This window comes from Podarcis melisellensis (genome assembly GCF_964234715.1).
Source record: "Podarcis melisellensis genome assembly, chromosome: 10".
NCBI lineage: Eukaryota > Metazoa > Chordata > Lepidosauria > Squamata > Lacertidae > Podarcis > Podarcis melisellensis.
This window is the reverse complement of record NC_138542.1, coordinates 44,694,467-44,721,456: the sequence shown is the minus strand read 5'-3', so window position 1 is coordinate 44,721,456 and position 26,990 is coordinate 44,694,467. Positions and strand designations below refer to the sequence as shown.

The 26,990-nt window shown below is 43.4% G+C and overlaps 1 protein-coding gene across 15 annotated transcripts in view; it reads right to left on the bottom strand.

Moving 5' to 3' along the window:
• Positions 1-26,990, bottom strand: part of TCF20 (transcription factor 20) — a 186,565-nt gene that overhangs the window by 51,239 nt on the left and 108,336 nt on the right. For 12 of the 15 annotated variants that reach the window (XM_081928632.1, XM_081928637.1, XM_081928643.1 and 9 more), the window contains one exon: positions 6,446-12,175. In XM_081928632.1, the coding sequence (XP_081784758.1) occupies positions 6,446-12,139 (5,694 nt within the window). In that variant the 5' untranslated portion in view covers positions 12,140-12,175. Of the gene's footprint in view, positions 1-6,445; positions 12,176-19,244; positions 19,355-19,989; positions 20,678-26,990 lie in introns of those variants that run through there. The other 3 variants (XM_081928635.1, XM_081928633.1, XM_081928636.1) reach the window with 3 other exon arrangements.

The window sequence follows — 26,990 nt, the reverse complement described above, 5'->3', positions numbered from 1 at the left end:
TGTCACACATGGCAGGGACAAATAGAGGAGAAATGACTTGGAGGAGATCAAACTGAGGAACAATATGATTCTTACACACAAAATAGTAATGTTCTATGGATCTTGCTTTATTGCTTTATTGATTCAATCCAGAGTAGCCCCCAGCCCTGGGGAGGAAGGCCAGTCTTGGTCCTGGAGATCTCCCACCCTCAGCTAGGCCTCACCACTGCCCTCCTTGTGTGCTGGCTAACAGAAGCTCTCATTCAACCAGAGCAGATGTCAGGCATACTTGCTGGGAAAGGAGATGGAATGGGCTTTTTGAAATGTCACACCTAATACACCTTGGTAGAGCATCAAGCAAACTGTGAGCTGTGGATGGAAGCAGGAACTGGTGCTGGATTAGAGAGCTGGATAGACCATTCAGAGGCTGGCAGGGCACAAGGCAGTTGTGCCAACTGGAGGGCAATCAGAAATACTTTTCAGCAATACTTTTGGAAGCAACACTAGTGACAGGTTTCAGTGACAATATTGGCACGGCCACAGCTTTTGCAGAAGAACTGGCACCAAATCTAGTAGCAGAGGTAAAAATGGTGGCACAGGTTACCCACATGTGGTCTAGTGACCATTCCTTGTACCTGCCCGTTCCAGTACAAATAAAAACAAAAGAGGAAAAAACATGAGTCCTTCCTACATCATTTCCCCCTACATTCGGGGGTGGGGGGGGGTAACCAATCAAACATAGGAAGTGAATAGAAAAAGGGGCTACTTTGTATCTGTCAGATATATGTCTGAGCTGCATATTTGGCATTCTACATACCTCAGATCAAAATCTGACATTTGCACAATAGCAACATTCCCCAACATGTATTTTAAGAACACAAGCACAGTAAGTGGTGGGGAAATCCTGTATGTGTATATCTGGAAGGATGGATGTTGTCCTGTCGACTTCTGGCTTTGGTTCAGCCCACAGCTGGCAAGTAGCCACAGAAGGTAATCCACAAGGGAATATAGCCCTCAGGCTGAAAAACATTACCCAATAAAGTTAAGCCACGCTACCCACATACAGAATTCATGGTTTCATGAAATATTTGACTGCTCAGTTGACTGGTATCTCAACACTAACACTCATGTTGTACTATGCCTAGAGTCCTTTAAACCCATTTTTCCTATGTTCTATATCATGCAGTGATAAAACCGGATTTCAGGAACCTTTTCTTCTTATGGAGGGGTGGTATATAAGGAAGATGATGTTTTATTTAGCAACAGATCTTGGAATAGTTTGGTTTTAAATTTGCCTGTACCCCAAATGCCATGACTAGTTCTCCTTTGATAGGATATTTTCACACAAAAATGCCTTAAACAATTTATATATAGTACAAATGGGATCACACTGCAGTTGGCACACTCCTGGATGTCATTAAGTGTTAAATTCCTCCACACAAGTTTAAGGCTACAATCCTACAAGCTGGCATTAGGCCAGCTAAAGGCTATAGGAAGCAACATAAGTGCTGATCGGCTGGAAGAGTGGGCAGCCTGCCAACACAACAGCACTTATGCCACTAAAGCACTTCAGTACACCCACAGAAAGCTCTGGAGGCATGTATGTCCCACTGTGGCATTCCACCAGACGTGGGAGGTGGGGCAATATGGGACATTCGGAGGGATCAGCAGGGGAAAGAACTATGGAACATTATTGGGATCTGTAGGTTCCTACGTCTCTTGTTCTACTTGTATGCCCCCAAACAGCCACCCAATCTACACCAGCCCTTGCATCAACAATGGGGAGACGGGGGGGAATGAGAAGGAGCTGCCCAGTCTGGCTACATGTCGAAAAACTCAGGGATGCACCAACAGAAGCTGACAGTCACTTAAATTTAGTTGGCATTGTTCACCAATATAGGCCTGAAAACTGAAGAAGCATTTGTTTGAGGGCATTTGCTGAATTCATCTGGGATTATGTGTATTTACAGATAAATATTATCCTTCTCCAAATTTTGGACATTTGCCGTAATATATCTATGTAATCTGTGGATTAAAAGGACTGGAGATTCAATGACAGCACCTAGAGAAATTTACTTTATTTGGTATGAATAACAGCAAAATCAGCCTCAAGGAGAGTTACACCAATCTTTTAAAAACAGTAACCTTTGACTCCAGGAGTAACTACAACGTGTGTCCTATTCATATTACCACTTCAAACAGGAGTAACCTACTACTGCTCCTCTTTGCTCAGCCCCCACACACCGAGAAAAACAGTGTCTATCCCAGATGCCCTTGCACTAAATAAGGTTGTAAAAATGATGCTATTTTTGCAAAGGATATGAACTATTTAGGGTCAGATAGAAAAAGTAGTTACAGTCTCTTCCCAAAGTCTTGTATTCAACTAAATTATATTCAGAGTAGACCCACTGAAATTAATTGACCTAACTTGGTTATGTTTGTTAATTTCAATGGAATTACGTATACTCTTCAGTAAAACTTTGTTAACTGCCACCCAATTAGTTTACATAATTGCCTTTATCCCAGGGAAAACAGCCAACTATAGCTGGATTTTATGGCATTAATTAAAACCTAAGTAACTACCGTACTAGGCAAGTGTGAACCCTATAATAGTGGGAGTATGTCAAACAGGAGTTCCAGAACTAAAGTGCCAATGTGAACATAACCTTCGTGACTGTGGAGGCACTTAAATCTTGCAACTATTCATATAACTGAATCAGAACGATCCTGTAAGCATTCCCGCAATACCTATAAACAAAAAGAACCAGAATTCCTCAAATAAAAACACTCCAAAAATCTTCACAAAGCCAAGAGGCTGTGCAACCCCTCCTCCACAGTGGCATATGAATTGGCCCCAATTGTTGATTCCAGGTAGAGAAAAGTGAGTACCAAAGCAAGAAAGCTGTATGAGGTGCACAGTGGGGAACAAACTTTAATAATTGTCTTTTTCAATACTGATTTTAATGTATCTGTTTTTTTGTTTTGTTTTGGGATTAAAGGGTTGTAAGTCACTTTGAGTTCCCATAGAAAAAAGTAACTAATTCATTTAATAAATAAGGAGGAGGAACCACCTAAAGGTAGGGCAGGAGAGGGGGAATTGAGGCATGAAAGGGCAACAATGAGAAATTCAACCCCTGGAGGAATGTCACAAGGCTTAAGATGAGTAGAATTTTATGTGGGAGATGGAAGGAGAACAAGGGAGAATGATATAAAACCATGGTTTCCAACCTTCCCACCCACAGTCCACTTGAAAACGGCTGAGCATCTTGGTGGACTTAATGATTTTTCTGCCTGTTGTTTAGCAACTGTAATGCACTGTGCCTTACAATTTTATGGAATTCAAGCTGTAATACAATAAAAAACAATATATAAGAAACAAAGTAAGCAATAGAAATACAATTAAAATCAATATGAATATTTAATGCTATAGATGTGCTGTCTATTGTCTTCAGCCACAATTTACAGCATGGATCACCTGAATGAAGCATGTGTGGTCTGTGGACTGCAGTTTGGGAACCCCTGATCTAGACACATGCCAGAGAAAGGAAGGGGAACAGAGTAGGCAGTGACCTGACAAGCTGTGGCCTGAGGAAGCAGTGGGTGGTCAGGACGTGGAGTTGGAAAAGGAGGGTTAGAGACAGGAGGGTCTAGGTACTTTACACAGAAAGGAAGGGAGCAGCCAAGAGGGCATAGGATTGCTATGTCCCCCCAAAGACATTCTACCAGTTGTGGTTTCTGCTGTCGCTGCAGCACTGTGAGCCTGGCAATTAGTGGGATAGGGGCACAAAGACTAAGAAGCAGCAGAGGTGGCATGACTGAATTTCACACACCATGATTCATTTTAAATTGCTAGCGAAGTTATGGTTAATGCGCCTGTTGATTCTGCTAAGCACAAAATATTTGGTAGTGCAGTTCAGCTGAAACCTAGGCTGGGTTACCTATCAGTATGTAAGTTGCATTCAATGGCATAAAGAATATGATTTTATCTGTTGATCCCATTCACATTAATGAGAGATTACAGTCCCGAGAGAAAAGAATGCCCTGGAAGATCTCATTCCTTTCCAGTGGATGATTTATTTCAAGAGTAAAGCGTATCCAGCACTTCGCTAGCATCACTGAGCCATGATCACTTCTCTGCCAAAGGCAGGGAGTTTAGGTTGAATGCTTTAGGCTCAATAGAATGAGGCCATTAAAGAAGCACCAGTTAGGAAGAAGGATGTAAAACTGCATACATTTCAAGGCTCCAGACCTCCATCCACCTTACACTTAGGTGTTACATTCACAGTTTTATTCTGGATTGTTTTATTGGATGTTTTCATGTGTTTAAAATATAAAGCAGTATAGAAAAAAATAAAAATAAAAGTATAACAACAATAATAATAATAAAATAACAACAATAATAATTTCATTGAAAAAATCACAAGCAGACATTCCGTGGTGATGACTGTAACCTAGATTAAGGTGCCATTTGTCAATTAGCTTATATATGTGCGTTTCTACATGGGTGGCGCTGTGGTCTAAACCACAGAGCCTAGGGCTTGCCGATCGGAAGGTCGGCAGTTTGAATCCCCGCAACGGGGTGAGCTCCCGTTGCTCGGTCCCTGCTCCTGCCCACCTAGCAGTTCAAAAGCACATCAAGTGCAAGTAAATAAATAGGTACCTCCCCAGCAGGAAGATAAACGGCGTTTCCATGAGCTGCTCTGGTTCACCAGAAGCAGCTTTGTCATGGTGGCCACATGACCCAGAAGCTGTCTGCAGACAAACGCTGGCTCCCTCGGCCTACAGAGCGAGATGAGCGCGCAACCCCAGAGTCGTCTGCAACTGGACCTAACGGTCAGGGGTACCTTTACCTTTTATGTGAATTTCTAACACTGCTCTTAGGCAGATAACTATCTAGAAAAGCTCAGAAACAGATCCAACAACCTGCCCCGTAATCTCCCACTCACCTTCCATGGTAATTGCATCTAAGAGAGTACCAAGGGTTCCTGCATGCTTCTCTCCACTATCCCATGCTGTTAGCCTGGAGAGCCCTCGCTTGCACTAGTCCCATATCATATCATAGTCATATCATGTCATAGTCCCATTCCCTCCTACACTCGTTAGCATATGGCTGAGCTCAGAACTAGAATGCAGTTACAACCTGAGCAATAATGTGTAGAAGAAGGCAAGCTAGTAAAACAGTTTGTAGGCTACTGAATGTCTGACTTACATGTGAGACTATTAAGTCTGCGTTTAAAAATAAAGTAGCAGAACTTTCTGGTGATCAAAACAAAGCTGATGTTGAATTCAAAGCAAGAACCAAATTATAAATGAATAGCACCCTAACAGTCTTAGAAACATTTGATTTCCTTTATGATCCATCATATTCACTATCCTCAATTGCTTAAACTATTTATGTTTCTTTTTGTGTATAATCTGAAAATAATGAAGTGATGATACAAATAAAAGCCTATTATTGGAACAGGGGAGACAATTTTTTAAATATAGCACTAATATGTGTATGGGGCATCAAAAATTAATTTCAGCTTGTTTAAGCCAGAAGCTTAACCTCAGGTGGCAACACAAAATAGAAACTAGTTCAACTAAGTCTTTCTATTGCCTCAGGATGTCTTTCGGCAGGTGTACCTCTCATTCCATTTTCTGTATCAGATATAAGTCTTTCCCTACAAATATATAACTCATGAGTTTCACTGTGATGGAAAGAAGAAAAAACTAGGGTCCAAGAAGCATAAAGTTGTTAAAAGACAGAAATGGTAATAGAATTGTGTTATTGTAATTAATCATATATTGGCAGCTAGCTATCCCTATCGGTTAAAAACCATAATTAGTACCTTGGCTCCCAACCCCCCCGGGCCACACAAAGTCACTAATATTCCTAATAGGGACCAGAAATCAATGCACAAGGCAATTCTGTAAATGCCAGTCTAAAATTATACTACAAGTAATGTTGAGAGAAAATTCCAGCTTACATATATAAAGGTAAAGGGACCCCTGACCATTAAGTCCAGTCGCAGACGACTCTGGGGTTGCGGCGCTCATCTCGCCCTATAGGCCGAGAGAGCAGGCGTTTGTCCGCAGCTTCCTGGTCATGTGGCCAGCATGACTAAGCTGCTTCTGGCGAACCAGAGCAGCGCACGGAAATGCCATTTACCTTCTCACCAGAGTGGTACCTATTTATCTACTTACACTTTGATGTGCTTTCAAACTGCTAGGATGGCAGGAGCAGGGACCGAGTAATGGGAGCTCACCCCATTGCGGGGATTCGAACCACCGACCTTCTGATCAGCGAGCCCTAGGCTCTCTGGTTTAGACCACAGCGCCACCCGTGAGGCCATACCTAATCCACATAATTACAATGGCACCACCATTGCCAAGGCATAAGTGAAGGAAATAAAACCGGGAACACAGGAAACACCAAGCTGTCTGAAAAAGAAACATTACAGCATTATTCATTTATGGTACTCACCATCTCTTTAGCTATTTCCACAGCTTCTTGCAGCCCATAAAGCTTGCCACAGACCAGGTAAATCCCATTGGCCCAGAGAATACAGCCCTCGTGGACCCAAAATTCATTGCTGTCAAGAGGTAGTTCAGGAATTTGTAACTCCAACTCAGGACCACCTTCCGAAGTGGACATGGGGGGTTTAGAGTCCAAAGGAGCTTTTTCACCAACATTGCTACCCTCAGTGGTTGCCTTTTTACAAGCAGCGCCTCTCGAAAGGGAACGAGAGGCCCCAGCACAGTCCTCTGAGCGATGCCGTCTCTTAAAGCGAGGGTGGGCAGTGAGGCTTCTCTGCTCCTTTTGTTGCTGCTGCTGCTCTTCCTCCTCCTCCGTATCGGTCTTGGAACCATTAGACGCACTTTTATGTCGTACTTTGACCTTATTCTGCATTTCTGTGGCCCTCTTGGGAGGGGGATTCTTGGGTAATGTGGCCGCATAATCCTGGGGATAGAAAGGTCCAAAGAGATCACCCATGTTGCGATAGCTGGCCCACTTACCACACAGGCAACAAACCAGGTGGCCCATGACAGAGGACTCTGTTACTACAGGGCCCTGTAGCATGAAAGAGGAAATAGGCAGTACTTTGCTCTCAACATTGCTGGGAGGTGGTGTTGATGACCTCTGCCCTTTTCGGCCCCTCGCCAGCTTATTCTGCTCCTCTTCCTCTGCATTAATTATTGTGCATACAGCACCTATCTCACACTTGTTCACTACATGAATATAAGGGAAAAAAGACTTGTTCTTGTTATCAGTTTTATCAAGAGACTGTGTGGCATATTTCAGTTTGATCTCTGGTTCCTGGGGCTCCACAATTGGAGCAGCTCGTCTTGGCTTCCGCTTCCGTGGCTGTGCTGTAGGTTTCCTCCTCTCCCTTCGCTGTCTCTTGGGTTTAGGTTCTCCACCTCCTGCCTCCTCTGATGGCTGCAGCGCTTCTGGTACTGATGGAAGTGGCGGAAGCAGCAACTGTTGTTGAGGCGGAGGTGGCGGAGGAGGCGGCGGCGGCTGCTGCTGTTGCTGCTGCTGCTTCTTCTGTTTGTTAACACTACCAATAGGCCGCCCCTTCTTCTTACCAGAAGGAAAATAACCCTTTGGAGGAAAAGGATCTGGCTTGGGTGTCACAATGACTGCATCTCCACCCTTCTCTTCAGACTTTAGATTTGGTTCAGGAGTCAAGACTTTGGATGGAGAGACTGTTTTTAATTCGGAAAAGCTTATAGATCCTGCCCCAGCTAGTGAGCCATCTGTTCTTCCCTGACAAACAGATTTTTGTGAAGGTGCTGGGATCACAGTAGGCACTGGGGCCTCCTTGACAACACTTGCAAGTTCAGGTGTCTCTTTTTTTACGACCTCATCTCTATCCGCATGCCATTCTTCAGAAGATATTGTCAGAGAAATTTCACTAGTCAATTCTTGGCTCTCTTGATCCAGCACAATTTCTTCTTTTATATTTTCTGCTTCCATTCCATGATTGGACACATTCCCACCCTCTGGTGGGCCACTCTTCAGTGACAGAATGTCATCAAGGGTCACTGCATCTGGGCCAGCTTCAGCACAATTTGAAGAAGCACTCCTCCGAACATTAGGGGAAGTGATTTTTTGAACAATAGCTTCCAATTTTAACCCACGGCCCTTCCGTGGAGGCAGAATTTTTGTTTTAGCTGGGCTTGTGAGGGAAACAGCAGAGCAATTTCTATTGTCAGGACTTGGAAGATTCCTAGGAGATTCTCCTTTTGAGAGTGACTTACTAACATCTTGGCTTTGGGAAGAATGGGCATAGGAGTTGAGTGTTTTATCAGCTCCATCCTTTGATGAAGTGAGCAGGCGTCCTTTGTCTTCAGTGCCACTATTCTTCATTTCCTGCAACTGCCTCTTGCTGGGAATAGGAGAGATAAAAGAGCGGACTCTCCTTCTCATGATTAAAGGATTTTGAGAAGACTGCTCTTCTTGGCCAGGAATCCTTACCATGGCATTGCCAGATTTAAGTACATCTCCAGCATCTTCACGCTTGTGTGCATCACTATCTTGAGATGAAAATCTCTTCTGACTAGCTGCTCCTAGAGAGCCACTGTTTTTCCCAGTAGTCACCTGTCGGGAAAGATCCCAACCAGATTCTTGTTGCTGAATCTTTTGATTCAAATGTTTAATTTCAGCACACTTATTTTGAAGAGACCCATCACTCCCTAACAAGCAACGGCTTGTGTCTTGACTGACAGCATCATGGTAAGAACCAGAATGGAGATACATCATTCCATCCTTGTCATTTTTCAAAGGACTCCTTACTCTGTCCAAGAACTGCTGTTGCCTTGGGCTCTTTCTTGCTGTCTCCTGTCTATGTTGAGCAGCTGCAATCACTCCCTGGGCAGAGCTGCTACTCCAATCTTTGTATTCTTCCTGTTGTTGTTGGTACAGCTGCCTTTTGTAGTGGTATTGGGAATTCAACCCCTGGTTAGGATCACCAAAAGCATGAGATCGAGCATTAGTGTGATAAACTGAAGCCAACGATGAGCTTTCAGAATTTGGAGGGAAAGGAGAGTGTAAGGAACCCCGGTTCACCCTGTCAGAAAGCACCATATGTGGATTCATGTGGTGAAGATCTGTGCCTGGACCTCTGCTTCTACCTGGTGACATCTTTAATTTGTCTGCCAGATCATGAAACTGAGAGGGAGATTTACCTCTCATTCCCTCTCGGCTGCTTCCCATTCTGCCGGGTCCTCGCCTGAGCTGTGATCGGCTATCTTGTTGCAAAAGGTACTCTGCTGCAGAATCAAGAGCTGCAGCTCCGGGGCTAGCATTGCCTCGGTAAGACTCATGCTTAAAACTTGCAAGATGACAATGGTCTCCAGATTTTTTATTGTTGAGGTTGGCAGAGGTCTTAGACTGTTCAAAATCTTCTTCCTTGATTTGCCCACTGTGAGACTTTAGCTTTGGTTCCATGGTCACCAGACCACCAGGAAGGATGACTGACTGACCAGGAGTTAGACGGTCACTCCTTCCACTCCTGCCATCAGGACCCATGTGTCCCACAGAGTGAGACCCAGGTTCTCTAGCAATCTGCCTCAAGGGTGATATATCACAAATAACTGATCTCCTCTCAGAGAGTCCTCCACCTTCATGAGAAGAGGATTGGGACTCTATCTCAAACTTTCGAGGCATGGGATAGTCTGCTAGATTTATCTGTTTCATCTCAGAAGTTGTGCCACTAGACTTTCTATCCCAGTGGCTCCAGTGTGGATTTTCCAAGAGGGAGCCTATGCTTTTGTTTAAAAGACCTCTATTACTTAATTCATTGGCTTGATTGATCAGGACATTGGGTCTCATGGCACCCTCGAGAGTTCCAGTCATCCCATGATGATCTTGTGCATTTCTAGAATATCTTCTGTCAGGGTGATGGTGATAGCCTTGCAAAACTTCCTGCAACAGACTAGGAAATTTCTCATTCCTGCCTTTTCGCTCACTATGCCCTGGAAAATCCCCTTTATCCTGACCTGAAGGATACTGAGGGAAGTTGCCAGCATTTCTCTGCATACTAGCCCCAATATTGTCTTTGTAGCTATACCTCAAACTACCAGGGGATTTTGAAGGCTCGGTTCTGCCCGGAAAACTGGAGCCAACAACAGCATGACCAAGCTGTCCATTCCCATCTCCGTTGTGGTTAGTGCTGCTGTCCCCACTTTTGCTCCCCTTACTCCCTCCTTGTGGCTCTTGCTGTGGTCCCAGAAGCCCAGTGTCTTTCATCACACTGGCAGAAGATGGTGCTTGAGCACCTGTGGAAACATCATCTTGTTGCTGCTTATCCTGCCCACCTGACTTTTCCACTCTGCCCGTCATAGCTTCTCGGGAAACTATCACACCAACTGCCTTTTCATTGACCTTCGGGGGTGTCTCCACAGCAACTAAGGCCTCCTTTTCATCAGGAGGAGAGGCCACTTCTTCCTCATCTGCAGGGCTGGTGCTGAGCTTTGGAGGCTCATTTTGAGATGCTTGTGTTGGTGATGGGTGGGATCTCTCTAAATTACCCCCCTTGTAGGTGGTATCAGAACTGGTACTCTGACCGCTCAGTTGTCTCACCCTCTCGCCTTGGTCCTCCGAACTACTGGAGCAGCCACCATCAATTGATTCTGCCAGAGGAGACTTGAGCTGTTCCTCTGCTTGGGAAGAACCTTCTGAGTTTGTGCAGCTATCAGCCTTTTTAGATAGTGAAGATCTTTTGGAGTTTTTCTTCTGAGGTGCCAAAGCATCTGAAAGTAGCATGTGCTGGACTGTATTGGGAAGATTTGCCACTTGACTACTTAAAGCACTTAGGCTGCTTAGTCCTGGATCCGTAAGCCTCTTTTCCTGCAGTCCTTCAAGCCCAAATCCCTTGAATCCTCCACCCTGAGCATTGGGACTTGGCATCATGGATGGTGTTGGACTAAGCTGAGGCATCATTTGTAAAATGCGGTTTCTAGAGGCTACAGGCATGTTGCTTTGTCCACACTGAAGGTTCTCACCACCTGCCATGAGAGGAGATGGTGTGGAGCTGCAGCTTGGGGACTGAACCACAGAGGCAGCTGGTGAGGGGTTAGATATAGGACTAAAATTCTGGTGGAACTGCATGGGTGATCTCACAGGAACCTCAGCCTGGTTGTACTGACCTACTTGACTCTGAAGAGACAGTTTGGTGGCAGTATTTGAGTACTGCATTATATGCTGTGAGGGAGGCTGCTGCTGCTGCTGTTGTTGTTGCTGCTGCTGTGACTGCTGTGCCTGTCCCTGTGCCTGCTGACTGCCTTGGGGTAACTTTGACTGTTCAAAGTTCTTCATTGGCTGTGCCTGAAAGGTGTAGTTTGACTGAGTTCCATAAGTTTGCGAACTCGACCCAACAGCATGTCCTTCATACTGTGAACTAGCATTCACACTGTAACTGCCATCATAGTTCTGCCCAGATTGGCTAAAACGCTGAGGAGAAGGAAAAGAAGAAGAGGAAGAAGCAGGAGGCTGATAGTGTTGGCTATACTGACCCACTCGCAACTGATAGCCAGAAGCAGAGGAAGGCAGAGTTGAAGGACGTTGCATTGGCTGCATATGAGATGTGCTGGAGGCAGACTGGCTGGAGGCTTGTGGCAAAGGCTGATGAGACTGGTAGAGCTGTTGTCTCATCTGCTGAACCTGTTGCTGCTGCTGGCTCGAACTTTGCTGCTGGTACTGAGCACTTCCAGGGGAGAAAGGACCAGTATAATCCTGTTGATAATGGGTCACACCACTAAGGGATGAGTGTTGCGTTTGAAACTGGCTCACATGACCTTCACTCCCATACTGACTCCCAAAGCTGCTCCCTTGGGGTGGTCCATAGCTCTGTACTGGCCCAGAAGGCCTGCGCTGAGGAAGCTGCTGCCCTCCGGCTGCCACAGGATCCTTACTTGAGGCCATATAGTAGAATTCTCCTGCTTCCTTTCTGAAACTTTGATAGCTCTGATGTCCAGAGCTCTCACCAGCCATTGAGGCCGAACTGCCTGCTGCTCCACGGCGCCCACTGCTGCTGCCACCTCCTCCAAAGCTCTGGAACATCTGAGCCTGCTGGCGGGTGCTAAATTCTTCTAGACGGGATGCACCATGCACTTCCTGTGGGTAGTTCTGCTGGTTTCCGTGGTAACTGCTTTGCTCTCGAAAGGACTGCATGCTGTTCAGCTGCAGACTGACAGCTCAGCAACCCGCCTAGAAGAGAAAAAGAGAAAAAGAAATTAGCAAAATAATTCCTATTTCACAGTAACGTAAGTAGTTTTTAATGTATATTTAAAATCACTTGTAGCAATTTCAAACTCAAAATGTCCTCTTGCTTTCTTGTCCTATTATCAGCAGTTGGGCCTGCTATCTAGGAAACTAGACCAGAATGTCAGCTTGATTGTATGTTACAAGGGTACTTAAGAAGATTTTACTAGCTAACTTTTCAACATCTTGTTTGGAGGAATTGTTATGAGAGATGATAGAAATACCCTTTCCCAAACCAGCAATGATGTACTGTTCACAACAGCATCCCACATCAAGAGTCTTGGACTGATGAAACTGCAGATATTTAAAATACATAGATTTCTTTTCCAACAGGCATATACAGATGAGCGTAAACACTTAGAGCAAGAAAAACAAAAGACACAAAGAACACACATATAAATGTCAATTAAGATAATGAAGAGATCAGACAGTACTAAGATTACAAGTGAGGGGACTGTTTTTAGAAGGCTATATTCAGAGAGGGCATAATTTTGCTAAAATGGGGGGGGGGATTGGGGGTTCTGGATTTCATGAAGAACTTCCTCTTCTATATTTTCCTCTCATAATTTGAGTAATGAGCTCAGGTAAACACATCACTCTTTGTCACAACAATGTGCCTATCAAAGTAAAAGGAGAAGATATGAATTTGTAATTAGGTGAATTTGCCAATTTATATTACCAAATGCCATAACTGTAAGACAGGTGACTCCACCATGATGTTTGTATGCAATGCATTTCTATTTGTTTCCTTGTAATTTGGTAAGTGTTTAATTCAGGTTCCAGATTATATCTGTGTACAAAGGCTGTCAGTAGATGAGGCAGATAAGTTGCAACTGTGTGGTGTTCCTTTAAGGGGAATGGTTTGGGGGTGACACACGGAGAGGCCTAAAATTCCTCCCCCCAAATTCCTATTAAGTACTATGAATAGTGAAATCAATTGGGCTTTCTTGCTTTTTTATTCCCTTTCTTTGCAGTTTAAGAAAGCAGGAGTTAAGTGTGTTATAAGAACAGTTCATTAGTTAGTAAAAGTAATCAGTATGTAAGTATCAGTATTAAAGAAGTCAATCCTCCAAGAACCATCATTTCTTAGTTGTTGCAATAAGGTATGGAACATTAAAAGAGTAAGGGCTGGCTGCTAATGAAACTAATTAATTCCAACTAGCAGTCAACATGCACAATTAAAGCAGACCAATTACTTTATCTGCTTAACAATTACATTCTTTGTGAGGTATCACAAGAATAACAGCACAGCATGCAGGTGTGAAAACATATCCATAGGCTAGAGAAGTTGAAGAGGTTGCTATGAAGCTGCACTGACAGGGGAAACGCAGGCAAACAAACAGGCTGGGTGAGGAGGATCAGAACACTCCAACTCTTTTGTGCCCAAAAAGTGGGTTGCCAGAGGATGGAAGGCCACTCCCCTGTACCCAACATAGAAATACATAGGATGACAAGGAGCCCCTGCTGAACACTCTTTGGGCCAGCTTCAAATCCACCTAACAGACCATCTGGGTAAAATGTCATTAAGACAAATATCATGAGAGACTTCGTCAAAAGGAATCAAGTCATACTTACTAGGTAGTAAGAATTGTGGAGCTGAATGTGACTTACTTTTTAGTAACTATGCTTTGTACTGCACCTCAGCTCATGATATGGGCAAGCCATTCACATAAAATGGCAAGTTTATCTTTTGCCTGTTGAGCAATTCAAACATTGTTATTCCTACTTCAAGGGATGAGGGCAGGTATATAATTTATTGTTCAAAAAAGATGTGTTCATCATCAGGTACATATTTCATGCATACTTCTGTAGTATAATCAAATTACTTCCTAAGTACTGATCAAATAAATTTGAGTTGGTGCAACAATCTTTTTCTCTCCCCTGGACCCTAAAGAATGTATATGTTGTTCTTCAGTGGTATATTAATTTACTAATTTCAATCCAATGTTTCTGTTAAGGTGTTTGCAGCAGCATACATAGCATCTCCCTTTCCATTTTATCCTCACACAACTCCCCTGTAATGTTGCAAAAGATGAAGGGTTACTGGCTCACAGTATTCCAATGAGCTTTATGGCCAAGTTTGAATTTGAACCCAGGTCTTCTGGTCCCAGTCCAACACTCTGACTACTACGCTATAAATGCTCAAAGATGTTCCATATCCTTAAGGAATGAAAAGTATTGTGAAATGAATGAAAGGCATTGTGAGGAAAGCCATACCCTTCCTTATTCAGAATTTGTGACAATATCCACACAATGCAGGAAAAGACAGCGAAGTGATCTTGTTTACGTGAGTAGCTTTCCAGGAAGGAAGTGCAGTAAATGGATTAGATCAATGGTTCATCAAATGTCACTTACTGAGGCCTACAGTTACATGACCGCCTTGGGAAGCTGCATGTAGTAATGTCCCTATAGATGAAAAGGCAATATAACAATGGTCCAAGTGCATTACCATAAGTCCAGTTTCAATTCTTGCACATGACTACACACACATTCAAAAGATAATTTGCAGTATGGTAAGCAGGAGAATGGTTGTCTGAATGGTATATTGAGCCTCTTTATACCCATGGTGACAGAGATAATGTCAATCAGCCCTCTTAGTGTAAAAGCCAACCGAGACACTTTTGATGAAGCTAAAGAATCAGAAATAAGAAGGCAAAACACCAAGGCCCAGTTCAGATTATCTAAAGTGTTCTTTAGAATATGATAATCATGAACAAGATCCAGCAAGACTTAGTATTGTGTTCTCACCCTTTCCTCTTGTGGTCCTCTGCATGCAAAAGAAGAGTAAATGCTTCTGCTTCCACCACTTTTGACTAAGCAAGAGCTTCCAACTGCATATGAACTCAGAGCTGAGTTGCATATTACCTCTACCAAGAGCTGCATATTACCTCTACTTAGTTAAGAAGGATATGAAACCTCTGTTTGATCCTGGTTTGCTTTAACTAATTAGTTAAAATAAATCAGAGTTGCTAGAGATCAGACATATCAAGAAATTGTGGTTTAGTCAAAACTGAAAGGTAAAGCTTTCACTTTTCACCACAGCTGTCATTTCACCGCTTGCTGTTTTGTACAGCTGTCCACTGATATGAAAAGATCTCAGGGAGATTCATTTTTTTAAAAATTCTTTTGTTGTATGTATATGCCACCTTTTTGCCAAAATACTCAAGATGGTTTACCATTTTGAAATACTAAAACAAATAAACATGATAAAAAGTAGTAACAATCCGCTTAGCCTTAGGCCAACTGGGAGCTGATGGCATAAGCTCCCCGGCCTGAGCCATAAACACCAGGAAGTGTTTATACTGTTCACGTTGTTGTGAGTAAATAGCCCAAACATCTTAAGAACATAAAACACTTTCCACTGTTGGCCATGTCCAGACAATCATACCTTGGCTTAATACACTAAACCATAAACAAGACTTTTGCTCCCCCCACAGCCCTTTTCAATACATGCATCAAGCCAGGAAGTCTCCCATTAGCCATTATTTCATTTTTCATGCAAACTGGGCAACTATGGCTATCAGCTTTAGAACAAGCCAGGATATCAAACCAACTTCATACTGCAGTTTTATATCCTGGCCTGTTCCAAAGCCAGTACTGTAACTACAGTGATTCTGTCCATGTGGACAAAATGGTTAATCATGGTTTATCAAAGGCTTCCTCATTTGATTGCTAATGCTACAAAAGGGCTTTATGTGTAGAAAAATGACTTGTTTATGTATCTGCTTACTAAGCTGAAATATGATTGTCTGAAACAGGCCACTATTTGCATTACACCTATCCCCAACATGATGCCTCCTGGCACATACAGCTAGCTTTTGTGAATTCTTAAAAAACATACTTTTTGAAACATTTAGAATTAGTTCAAGAAGGGTGTGATGTGTCAAGAAAACATGTGACACATTTAGCACTAGCAGTATTTTAGCTGCTGTACATGGCACAGACAAGCTACTTAACAGGATAATGAAGTAATAGAAATACAAAAAAGGCCTACAACAAAATGTTGCCGTATAGAGGGTTTCTGTTCAGGCTTCCAGCAGCATCCCATGTCCACTAAATACAAAGTCCTCATTGAGTTTTTTGGGTTTTTCTCCATTGAGTTTTTGTTCCTCCAAACTTGGTATGCACATTTGTGCCCAATCCGAGCTCTATTAAATTCTTAATTTTGCCATTGATGGCTATAGACAATTCTCTCTTCTATCCCTTTGGCATGTTAAAAATAGATTATCGGTGTGAAAGTATGATATTTTCCTGGGATAGTTTTGGTTTATGCTCTTTGGTGGTGCTGTGAGGTAGGGAATGGGTTGTATTTGGACTGATTAAGTTGATATAATTGATACTTTGCATGCATTAACAGAAAGACATTGCATATTAATAAGCAATTCATGAACATAACCACTTTGACTTCACTAGCTCTACATACTAACAAATTTCCATTGTTTATATCAACCTACTTTAATAATTTCAATATTGTTTCATTTTTACAATCACAATGACAATATAGTGAGTAGCAGACAACTACATTTAGTCACGCAATATAGGTAACTGGGATTCTGGTTAATGTGAATTTCACACAGCTGCCCTAGTGGGCCAGAAACTCAGGTTTAAAGAACTCTGTGCAGTTTTTTTTATCATTTGAGCAGTTTACATGCTGCATCTCTTCAAATGGACAACTATGTTAACTAGAATATAATCAGCAGTCAAAACTTTAATACCTTTATTTAGACTACTGATCACAATGTAGTATCCAGTTTATGTCAAAATTATTCCACACATTTCCTCCATTGCTAACTCTTTCAGACTAATATTGCAAGGAAAGCAGATCTTGCAGATTTACCATACAATCAGTATATATTTTACTCGGAAAGAAATCTTGCTATGTTCAGTGGAGCTTATTCCTAGTTATGTGTGCACAGGATTACAGCCATAGCTGTAGTAGAACTCTACATGTGTTACACAGGGGACTATCAAGACACAGGCAATGATACTCCCTTGGAAAATAACAAAACCATATTAAACAGCATGTCTTGAAGTTTAAATGCATATTTCAGAAAAGCATAATACAGCCTTCTTGGAACTGAACCAGTTCTAGATGTCGGCAGGATCACAGGTCTGAATGTTCTCCATGACAAAAAAACTCCCAACAACCCATAAGGAGAAGATTAGAACACTTCTCTAACTAGTCTGATACAGTAGTGACAGGACGTAACTATTTAAATATGAAAGCTCACATACCACAGCACTCAGAAATGGTATGTAGGAGACTATAGCTCAGCAATAGAGTACATGTGTCACATGCAGAAGGGTCCAGGTTCAGTATCTGGTATCTGCAGGTAAGAGGATCAGGTGCTCACAGACATCTCTGCCTAGAACCACTGCCAACCAGAGCAGACCATACTATGCAAGAAGAAGGCATAGTGGGGGGGGGGGCAGTGGCCTCAGGTGCACATTTTTGAGGGGGCATAATGAGGCACCCCTACGGCAGGTACGGAGCCCTGGCAGTTGAGGGATAGCAGCAGATGGGTTGGTCTAGCAGCCAAGTCAATGGAGGGAGTGTGCAAGGAGCCTGTTGGAGGTGGGCTCCGTCCACCCTCCACATGAGCATAAGTTGCAGGCTTACTGTATTTCTCTTCTATGTATACACCAAAAGGAAAAGGAGCACTTATTTGTTGCCTGAGGATTTTTAATCCAGAATATAAGCACAACTGTACCTTAGGTTGGTGGAACCTTTACCGTCAAGTGTGGTCAACTTCCTTAGAGCTTCACACTAAATATGCTCATGAGGTGCTCTGAATGCACCAAAACACTCAGTTCCCTGACTTGCTATCTGCAGATGTCAGAATAGCCTGATATAGAGACCACTAAAGTACAGCAGTGTGTACAGCTGATTCCATATAGATCTAGCTGCACTATATTATAGTGAAATTAATATATTTTGACAAACAAAATATATTAATTTCAGAAAATAAGAACTAGGATTCATTTATTTACAAGTAAAATAATAGACACTAAAATAGTTATTGCTACCTCACAACAAACTAATAGAGCACTCACACCCACAAAAATGAAATGGTTAATTTCATATATCACAGAAACCTAAATATTGTTCTAATATGAGACTAGCAGACCAATTCCATGAAAATACTTCATGGCAAACTTAATTGAGGACATGAAGCCGGACAAGGTACAAATAAATGTGACTTCACCTCACCCTTTCATCAAGAAGCTCAGGATGTCAATGAACAGGATTATTCCATTTTTCTTCAACAGCCATTCTGCAGGCACAGATTAGGCTGAAGGATGGTGACCAAGAACCAATTGCCACCATCAGTTTCACGGCAGAGCAGCATTTAAAGTCAGGTGTCCCCAATCTATTTCAAAACTATATACTATGCTTGTTAAATATGCTCTGGATTCCTTTTTTGAACTACTTGCCACCTAATACAGAAGTCAGGGAACTAAGAGTTTGTTACTTTTTTTAAAAAAGTAGAATGTACTGCACAAAAAAGCATTGTTTTAATTACTGAGGACAAATACAAGCCTGCTGCCCAAACACTACCTTGTTGTCATTCACAATTATGATTGTACTGGATAGCATAGATATAGGGGACATATGAACATTTATAGTTTTGTTTTTTAAAAAAAACTAGTACATAAGGCAAAGGCAACACTAATTAGAAGTATTTAAGTCTTCCTAACTTTAACACTGCTCACCATATATAGCATTGCTATCACTCTTCTAGGCAATAACTCATGACACTTACTTCCAAGAAGTGGCTACAACAACAGTTAAGTTTTACCAGAAGTGACAGCATACCCTCTAACGACCTCAGTTGACTCTTATGAAGAAAAAAGGTGGATGGTATGTTAGTAGGGAAAAGAGAGCATGAAGCAATTACTGCTACAGAGCCATTAAGAAATATTTCATGCAATTCAATTTGGCTCATATTAATGCACAACATCAGGAAATATTATTCCCAACTCATTTAGGATATTTAATGTTTTGAGTCCCTACCCAGACCTTTACGTTTGTTCAGAGTGGCATGAGGTGGTCAATTCCATCAGTTTGCCTAAGAGATGAACTGAAAGAAAGCAAGAGGCCAGCTGAACTGGAGAGCAGCTTACATCCTAAAAAAACACCACGAAGGTCACAAATTTATTTATTTTTTCATTCATACTTCAATTTTTTGGAAGTCCTTCCTAGTCTACTTTTTTTAAAACAAACGTGCGTGCACGCACGCACACACAATCTGTATAAGAGAGAAGCCACCAATTCAGTGGGCCTAACTGAATCCCCTTCGGTCTGCTTCACACTGACTGAGGGAAGAAGCCAAGATGCCTTCTCTACGATTCCTTCGACTTGGAAAAAGCATCGTCCCACCAGGGGATTGAAATCCCAGCAGGAAGCCATTCCCCCTGCCCCGCTTTAACCACCTTCCCTCCCTCCACATTACACTTCCCCTCCGACACCCCTCTCCCTTTTTCAGATGCAATGTACGCAAGAAGGCAGGGAGGGAAGTGCGGGGCAGAAGGAGCAAAGGTAGATCGCAGGATTTCCTGAGGATCTCCCCAACTCCGACCCCCCCCCGCGGGCATTCCTCCTCCAAGCATCCATGGCAAGAGCCCGGCTGGGGGAGGGGCGCGGATGCTGCGGCCCGCGGGCCGCCCGGGCACCCGTCTCCCCGTCTCCTTCTCCCGCCCCGCCTCAGCCGCGCGCCCCGCCCCTTCCACCGAGGCCCGCGACAGGGCTTCGCACGCACCGAAGCCGTTACCTCAGCGTCGCTGTCCTCCCCCGCCCCCCCTCAGGGGGGGGAGCGCGGAGCGGGCGGCGCTTCTCAGCGGCGCGTGGGGCGGCGGGGATCCGCGTCGAGCCGGGGGCGGCTCCGCGGTGGTGGTGCCGAGGTTTCTCTCTCCATTCTCCCCTCACACACACACACAGGAAATAACACAGGATCAGCTGACAGGACCCGGCCAATGGGGCGGCGGCGGGGCAGCGCGCGCAAAAGGGAGGAGCGCGAGACGGCGGCGGCGCAGGGCGGGAGGGCGGCGCATTGCGCGTGCTCGAACCCGCCCTCCGAGGCGCAGAGGGGAGCTGGGCAGGCGCCTTCTTCAACCACGCGCTCGTTTAAAGAGGCAGCGCCCGGGCGGAACAGAACTCTGTGCCTCTCTCGCCTAGGGACGAAGGCGGGCACCGGCTTAAGCCAGTAGGAGCCTAATGCATACCTTGACCATTAACTTCCGTGTGTCTTCCAAGTAAACACAGTAGCCCAGCGCCTCCCTCCCCAAAAGGAGGGGGAATTACAGCAGCGCAGGCGACTCCTGCGTCTCCCCGATATTTAAGGCTGCCATCCCTCGCGCATACTTACGCCCGTGAACCAACTAGGGCTGACTCCAGAGTAAATACGGATAGGATCTGGCTGCAGTTGTGCAAGAAGCAGCAATTGGTAACATTTTCTATCTCGCGCTTCAGCCGGAAATGCTGCTACCACAGTTTCCAGCCCCTATTGCTTCCCTTTCACTATATTACCTCTCCTTCCCACCCCCCACTGGCCCGCCAAGGGATGGGGGGTTGTGAGCAAATTCATAACGGGTTCAGTCAGAGGCAACGGCTTGAGTTGTCCAGATCACGGCTGGCACCAAAGGGTGGCGAGGTCTGACCCGCCATCCCAACCCACTCATGGTTCTCCTATAGGTGGCACTCAAGAAAATTAGAATTTGGAGGCAGCCCAAAAGAGTTCTTCCTGCCTTTTCCAAGTGAAGGGGGGGCACTGCCTAGAACCCACTCTGTTTAAATTTATCGTCCCCTGTCTCTCACCAGCTGCTGCTGAAACACGAATGTATACTCATTTTTTTAAAAAAGCATTAAAATGGCTAAGCAAACAGAGGCCCTTACCAATAATATCAGGTTCCTAGCTGCATAGCAGTGGCAAGATCCCAGGGCAATGTGTCTCCTATTAAAACAACACTGATAAGCAACACCCTGCTATGAAGCCATAAAAAAGGTAAGACAAATCCTCCATGCAGGCTCATTATTAATCCAGCTTTTCAACCTCCCCACTGGATACCACATACTTGATCTACTTAACCAAGTCCCTGCCATTCACTGATTCCCACCCCCCTTACTCCCAGGCAGTGAAGAAATTAATTCTGCAAGCAGATAGTTTTTCTGCTAGAAAAAGGGCTACTTTAAACCAAACTCTTCAGTCCTGCGCTACAGCAGAGAACTATAGCAAGTACTGTAATGGAAGCTCCTTGGACCATAAACCACCCATTTTTCTCCCACCCCATGAATGTATTCAAAATTTGTCATTATGCTGCTTCCACAGTAGGTATATACTGCGGCATCACAAACCAACCACTTTTTTTTTTTTTTTTTGCTTTCCTGTACACTTTTTTTGCCAAAGCTCAGAAAATCCATGTTTTTAAACTCTATGAAATAGCTGTGTTATTGCCTACCACATTGCTATTGTGGCTGGTTATGGCCTGTATATAGTGCCCTAAAGCAGAGGTTTTCAACCTTTTTGAGCCCACGGTTCCCTTTACCAACTACATTTTTTCTGTGCCACCCCTGTGGGGCTCAGGAGCCCAGTTATGGCACCCCTTGCCTGCAGAGCTGGCAGCCTCTCACCCTTTTTTGAACACCCTCCCTTGTGGAGTGTTCCCTTAGCCTCCTCTCCGCTCCTCTCTTTGGGGGTCCTCTGGGTAGCCATAGCTGCCACCCTGGTCTCCAAAAGAGCCAATCCAGAGACATGACTTCAAGCTCACCTACTTTCAAGAATGCATTTAGGGAGCTTTCTTTGAGGTGAGTAAACACACAGCTTACAGTGCTTCATACCAAACTATAGATAATACAATATATATCATTATCCAGGCTCCTGTCCAGCTCACAATGACAGAGGCTCTTACTTGAGACTAAGGTGGAATCTACACACATAAAAACCGTTCCGAAAATGATTTTTTAATAAAACGTTTTTAAAAATACATGGAATTTTCCATAAGGCTCACTATCACCATCTCGTGCCACACTGTATATTGCACTTAAAACGTTTTATTTGCAGTTGTATAGCTGAGTCCTAAGGAATAAAGCTCTAAGGCAGAAAAGAGATTCAGGCTCAGCAACAGATAATGAGTCCTAGCAGCTGCTGCGCACAGACTAGATGACAGGAAAGGTGAAGCCAGCCAGCCTAGAAGCAGTGGTCCATGTTTAAGGAGTCCCAAGACCAAGGCAATGAGCTGAGAACCACATGGAAGAATTGGAGGGCCCCCCCCCCATACTTTTAAAGATGGGGCAAGGAGAGCTCATTCCAGAGACTCTTGTGATCTGCAAGCCAGAGGGGGGCAGGAGAATAGTTTCATCACCAGGTCCTGGGAGACCAGGTTGTGCCTCCCTTTCAGCCTCCAGTTCCTCCCCGCACCCCAGCTGGCTCCTGCACTCCACCTTGGATTCAATTACTGCACTCTTTTCCTCAGGAAGAAAGAGGGGAGATGAGAGCCCTGCAAGGGCAGTCATATCCTGAGATGTAGAAGTAGATGCTGCCTCCAGCCTCTGTTCCCCAGTCCCATGTCATTTTCCTGTTCACGCTCCTAGGTCTCTGCCGCCCACTCCACTCCTGAGCCCAACAATGCCTTGGGACTCACGGAACTCAAGATAAATTACTACAAGAGCAACAGTAAATTCAACTTTAGGAAACTGCACAAATTCTCCTGGTAAGACAACACACTTCTGCAGTGATTAAAACTTTCTAGTACAGTACTAGTACAGTGGTACCTCGGGTCGGGTTACATACCCTTCAGGTTACAGACTCCGCTAAACCAGAAATAGTACCTTTGCTTCAGGATGAGAACAGAAATCGTGCTCCGGCGGCGCGGCGGCAGCAGGAGGCCCCATTAGCTAAAGTAGTACCTCAGGTTAAGAACAGTTTCAGGTTAAGAACGGACCTCCGGAACAAATTAAGTACTTAACCCGAGGTACCACTGTACATTTCTTCAAGTCTAACATGATTTCAATACAGCAGTTCAGGAGTCATATCCAGTTTGCGGAAGGCCCAACAGTGAAGCACAGCATATATAGATGGTTATCTATAGATGTTTTGCAGAGTCACTTGAACAGGTTCCACCCTCATGAGCTTACTAACCACTGGATTCACTTAGGCTGCCTATACCAACCTACTACCTGGGAGTAAGCACCATTGAACTCAGGAGTTACCTCAAAGTAAGTATGTGTAAGATTGCACTGTTAAAAGCAGTAACCAAAAAGTAATGATTCAACCTATTCTTTGAAACTAGTTTGTTCCCATATCCACTAACCACCTTGTCCAATCTACTTAATTCAACATCAGTATGAGAATTCTATGTTACACCTTTGTTGCATAGGGTTGCAATTCCTACAAGTTGCTACAACATTGCCAATACACCCAAAATACTTTGCCTACAAACATAGATTTCATTTCAGTATTCACTTCTACAAATTATTGTCCATCAACTAGTGGAAAAATCTTTTTACCTTTCATTTACCAATTCATTCCCCTTGTAATAGTTGCAGCCCAGTCTTCTGTAGATTTACTCATGCCAAATTCAATTGGACTTATTCTCACCCTGCATAGCAGTACAACTCCAGACTCCTCAAACAATTATGTTTAAGTGGTAGAGATGTCACATAATGTCAGCTTGAACAAAAGGAAAATCCGCAGGAGGAGTTGAATGGAGAAGCATTCTCTTCTTCCAACAGATGCAAGAACAGTAAGAATTTTTTCACCCAAAATTTATAGCTTGCTGGCAAGGACTGTCCCCAGCACAGCAGAAGAGGCCAGAAAGTCAATAAATCTCCATTATCTGAATCATTAGAAGCATCCCTGGTTGGTGATATACAAAAATGCAACTGAGGGTATCCCGTTTTTTCACCTTGTCTTTTTTTTATAAAAAAAGGACTCAGAACAAGTTTTACAGCTTGACTTATGCACACGTGTTATTTTGTACAATTTAAAACGATGTTAACTACCCAAAGTATAAGTGATAATGGTTATTCTGAATACTATTTTAGTTTTAGGGTATCTCCATTTGGGAGGGAGCAGGGAGAGAATATCATTTTAGAGAAGAAAAAAAACTTTAAGCTACCTTTTACTGATTTTCTATTAGAGCACTGATATGCTTAAATAACTACCTAAAAGGAAATTAACAACAGAACCTCTATCATTATTCCTGGTAGGATGGATTCCAGAAGGCTAAGTTGCCTTCTGTAATTCATGTGACTGAATGCCTGGTTTATGACATGCAGTTTCATCAAATCCTAGAACATCACCAAATAGCGGAATCCAGAGAATTTAAATTCACCTTGCAAATAACTTAGCCTTAATATATACAGTATTACTCCAATAAACCTTGCACCCTACTTTTAGAACATGCTACATAATAAGCTTCTACATTTCAGATTTATGCCATTTTTACAGAATGGTAACCCCTTCTTTTAAGAGCTATTATTCTTTAGAGACTCATAGCAGCTGAGCAGTGAGTATCTTAAATCATGCCAGAACTGAACATCACAAATGCAATATCCAAATGACCCATATTTGAAGGACAAGATCATCCTCAGCTATACTAAATAGTTTTGTACAAGCTATTTTGTACCCACAGTTCAACAACACCTACAATAACTCATTGAAGTTAACCTGATATTCATAATAAGGACAACCCTACTTAGAGTACTACTATATTCCCATGATAAATTATAGATTATATTAATATAAAAGCTTATCACAGCTATGAAACAAAAGCAAAGTTAATATTTGTAAAAAAAAATGTTAGTGGAAGCTTAGCAAAAAAAGGAAAAAACCACAAATCCTAGTTTTAGACCAGAGACAGCCATGACAGTCCCAGCCCTTTAGATGCACTGAAAGAACATTGGATGTTAGTCATTACTCCTTTTATAAGTAAGGAAGGTGGCTTGGTCCTGCAGCTCAAATGCTTTTATCTTCTTGATGAGGCACCACACTCAGCTGGATCTCATATCATTCTTCCATTGCAATCTCTGTGAGTGAATGAAAACAGCTGGGGACCATCTTGGAGCAAGATTTAACTATTTCATTTAACCCAGAGTGCATACTGTGGGATAAATATCAGCCTCATATAACCAGTAAGCTTAGCTCTAGTTGATGTGTGAAGGGGTTAAGACCATAGAGTAAGCTGTTCTGCCAGACCCAACTAGGCCATATCACCTCACCTTGAGAGGAAGTGTTAACAAGGCCTTTGCTTACTTCCACCATGTGAATCCAATCAGAAAAAAACATCTGGGCTGATTGTGCCAAGCCCAGAGCAAGCCAACCTTGTGTTTCTCTACAAATAATTTAGAAACATGTACCAATTTTGAAATGAAGTATTGCTGCCTGTCGTTTCTTGCTACTTTATGGAAATGCACATGAATCTGATTTTTTAATGAGTTCATTAAGTAAACCATTTTTAACTTTGCAAGTGTGTGGCCTATTTCTATGCTAAAGGGGAAGTAAAGGGGAACTTTGGGAGAAACTTAGAAAAGGGTATTTCAAAGGTATAACAGCCTATATTTCCCTGCTTTACCTTACTGCACGTTTTGTGATTTTTAAATCTCTGCCGATGATGCTCTCTCACCAAGAGAGTATTTGCTCCAAACCTGGAACTCTGAACTCATATATTAGGGGTGGTTAACCCTTTTCAGCTCAAGGACTGAATGATCTCATGGGCAACCTTCTGGGGGCAGCATGCTAGTGGTTGGTGGCGGCCAGAAGTAACAGCGGGTGGAGAAAGAGATGTGACTGTTCCCTTTGTACAGTCGGCAACATTCTAGCTAATCAAAAGTCCCGGGTTTCTGCACACTCACACACACCCCATTCTCCACCAAGACAAGCAAGAGGCATTACTGCAACCATACCAAATAAAACAGCACTTGAAGCCTAGGGAGGAAGCATGTCTGGAGAGTCCCAAGAGCTGGACAGAGAAGTCACAGTTTGCTTCTAGGCCTCTGGTTCCCCACCCCTGTCATATATCAAGGTATGTAGTTACATCAATTTGTCATCATGTCCACAGAATTTAAAACACTAAAATGGAAACTTGGTGGTGGGTAAAAAATGCCCTGAGGAAGGACATAATGCATCTTTCCAGAATCCTTGCAGAAGCTCTCCTTTAAGACTCCAGATACACTCATCCAGAATCCGAACTCCACTGCTGTGACTGAGGCTATAAAAACAAGACATCCCACAGTGTTATGGGAGGGAGGGAATTAAAAAAAAAAACCACCCCATTACGAATGCTCAGACACCCAAGGCCATGTGGTATCTCTTCCACATTAATCCGGAAAAAATACACTGACCAACTAAACCTATTTTACTCCACAGGCAACAGGAGTGTCTCCCACAGACAAAACAGAATAAAGAATGTGGGTTGCCCAAAGGGAGGATGCTGTTCATCACAACTCCCTAAAATGCAGATAAGCTCCCATGTTGCATTGCTGAAAGCAACAGAAAGCACAATCAGTTTTGCTGGCAAACATTATATACTGCACTCCAGTTATCAATACTGCTGCTAAACCCTCATGGCACATTCTTCCAGACAAGTTTCGAGTAGAGATGAGCAGATTTCTCACTTCCCCTGTGTTATTGTTGTGCCAATCAGATATCCCTTGGGTTCTGCTTCGCTTGTCTTCCAGTAGGAATTCCAGATTTCGAAATGCCAGTAACAGATTATGCACATTCACCCTCTGCTATGATAAAGAAAGCTTCCTGTGGGAGTGCAA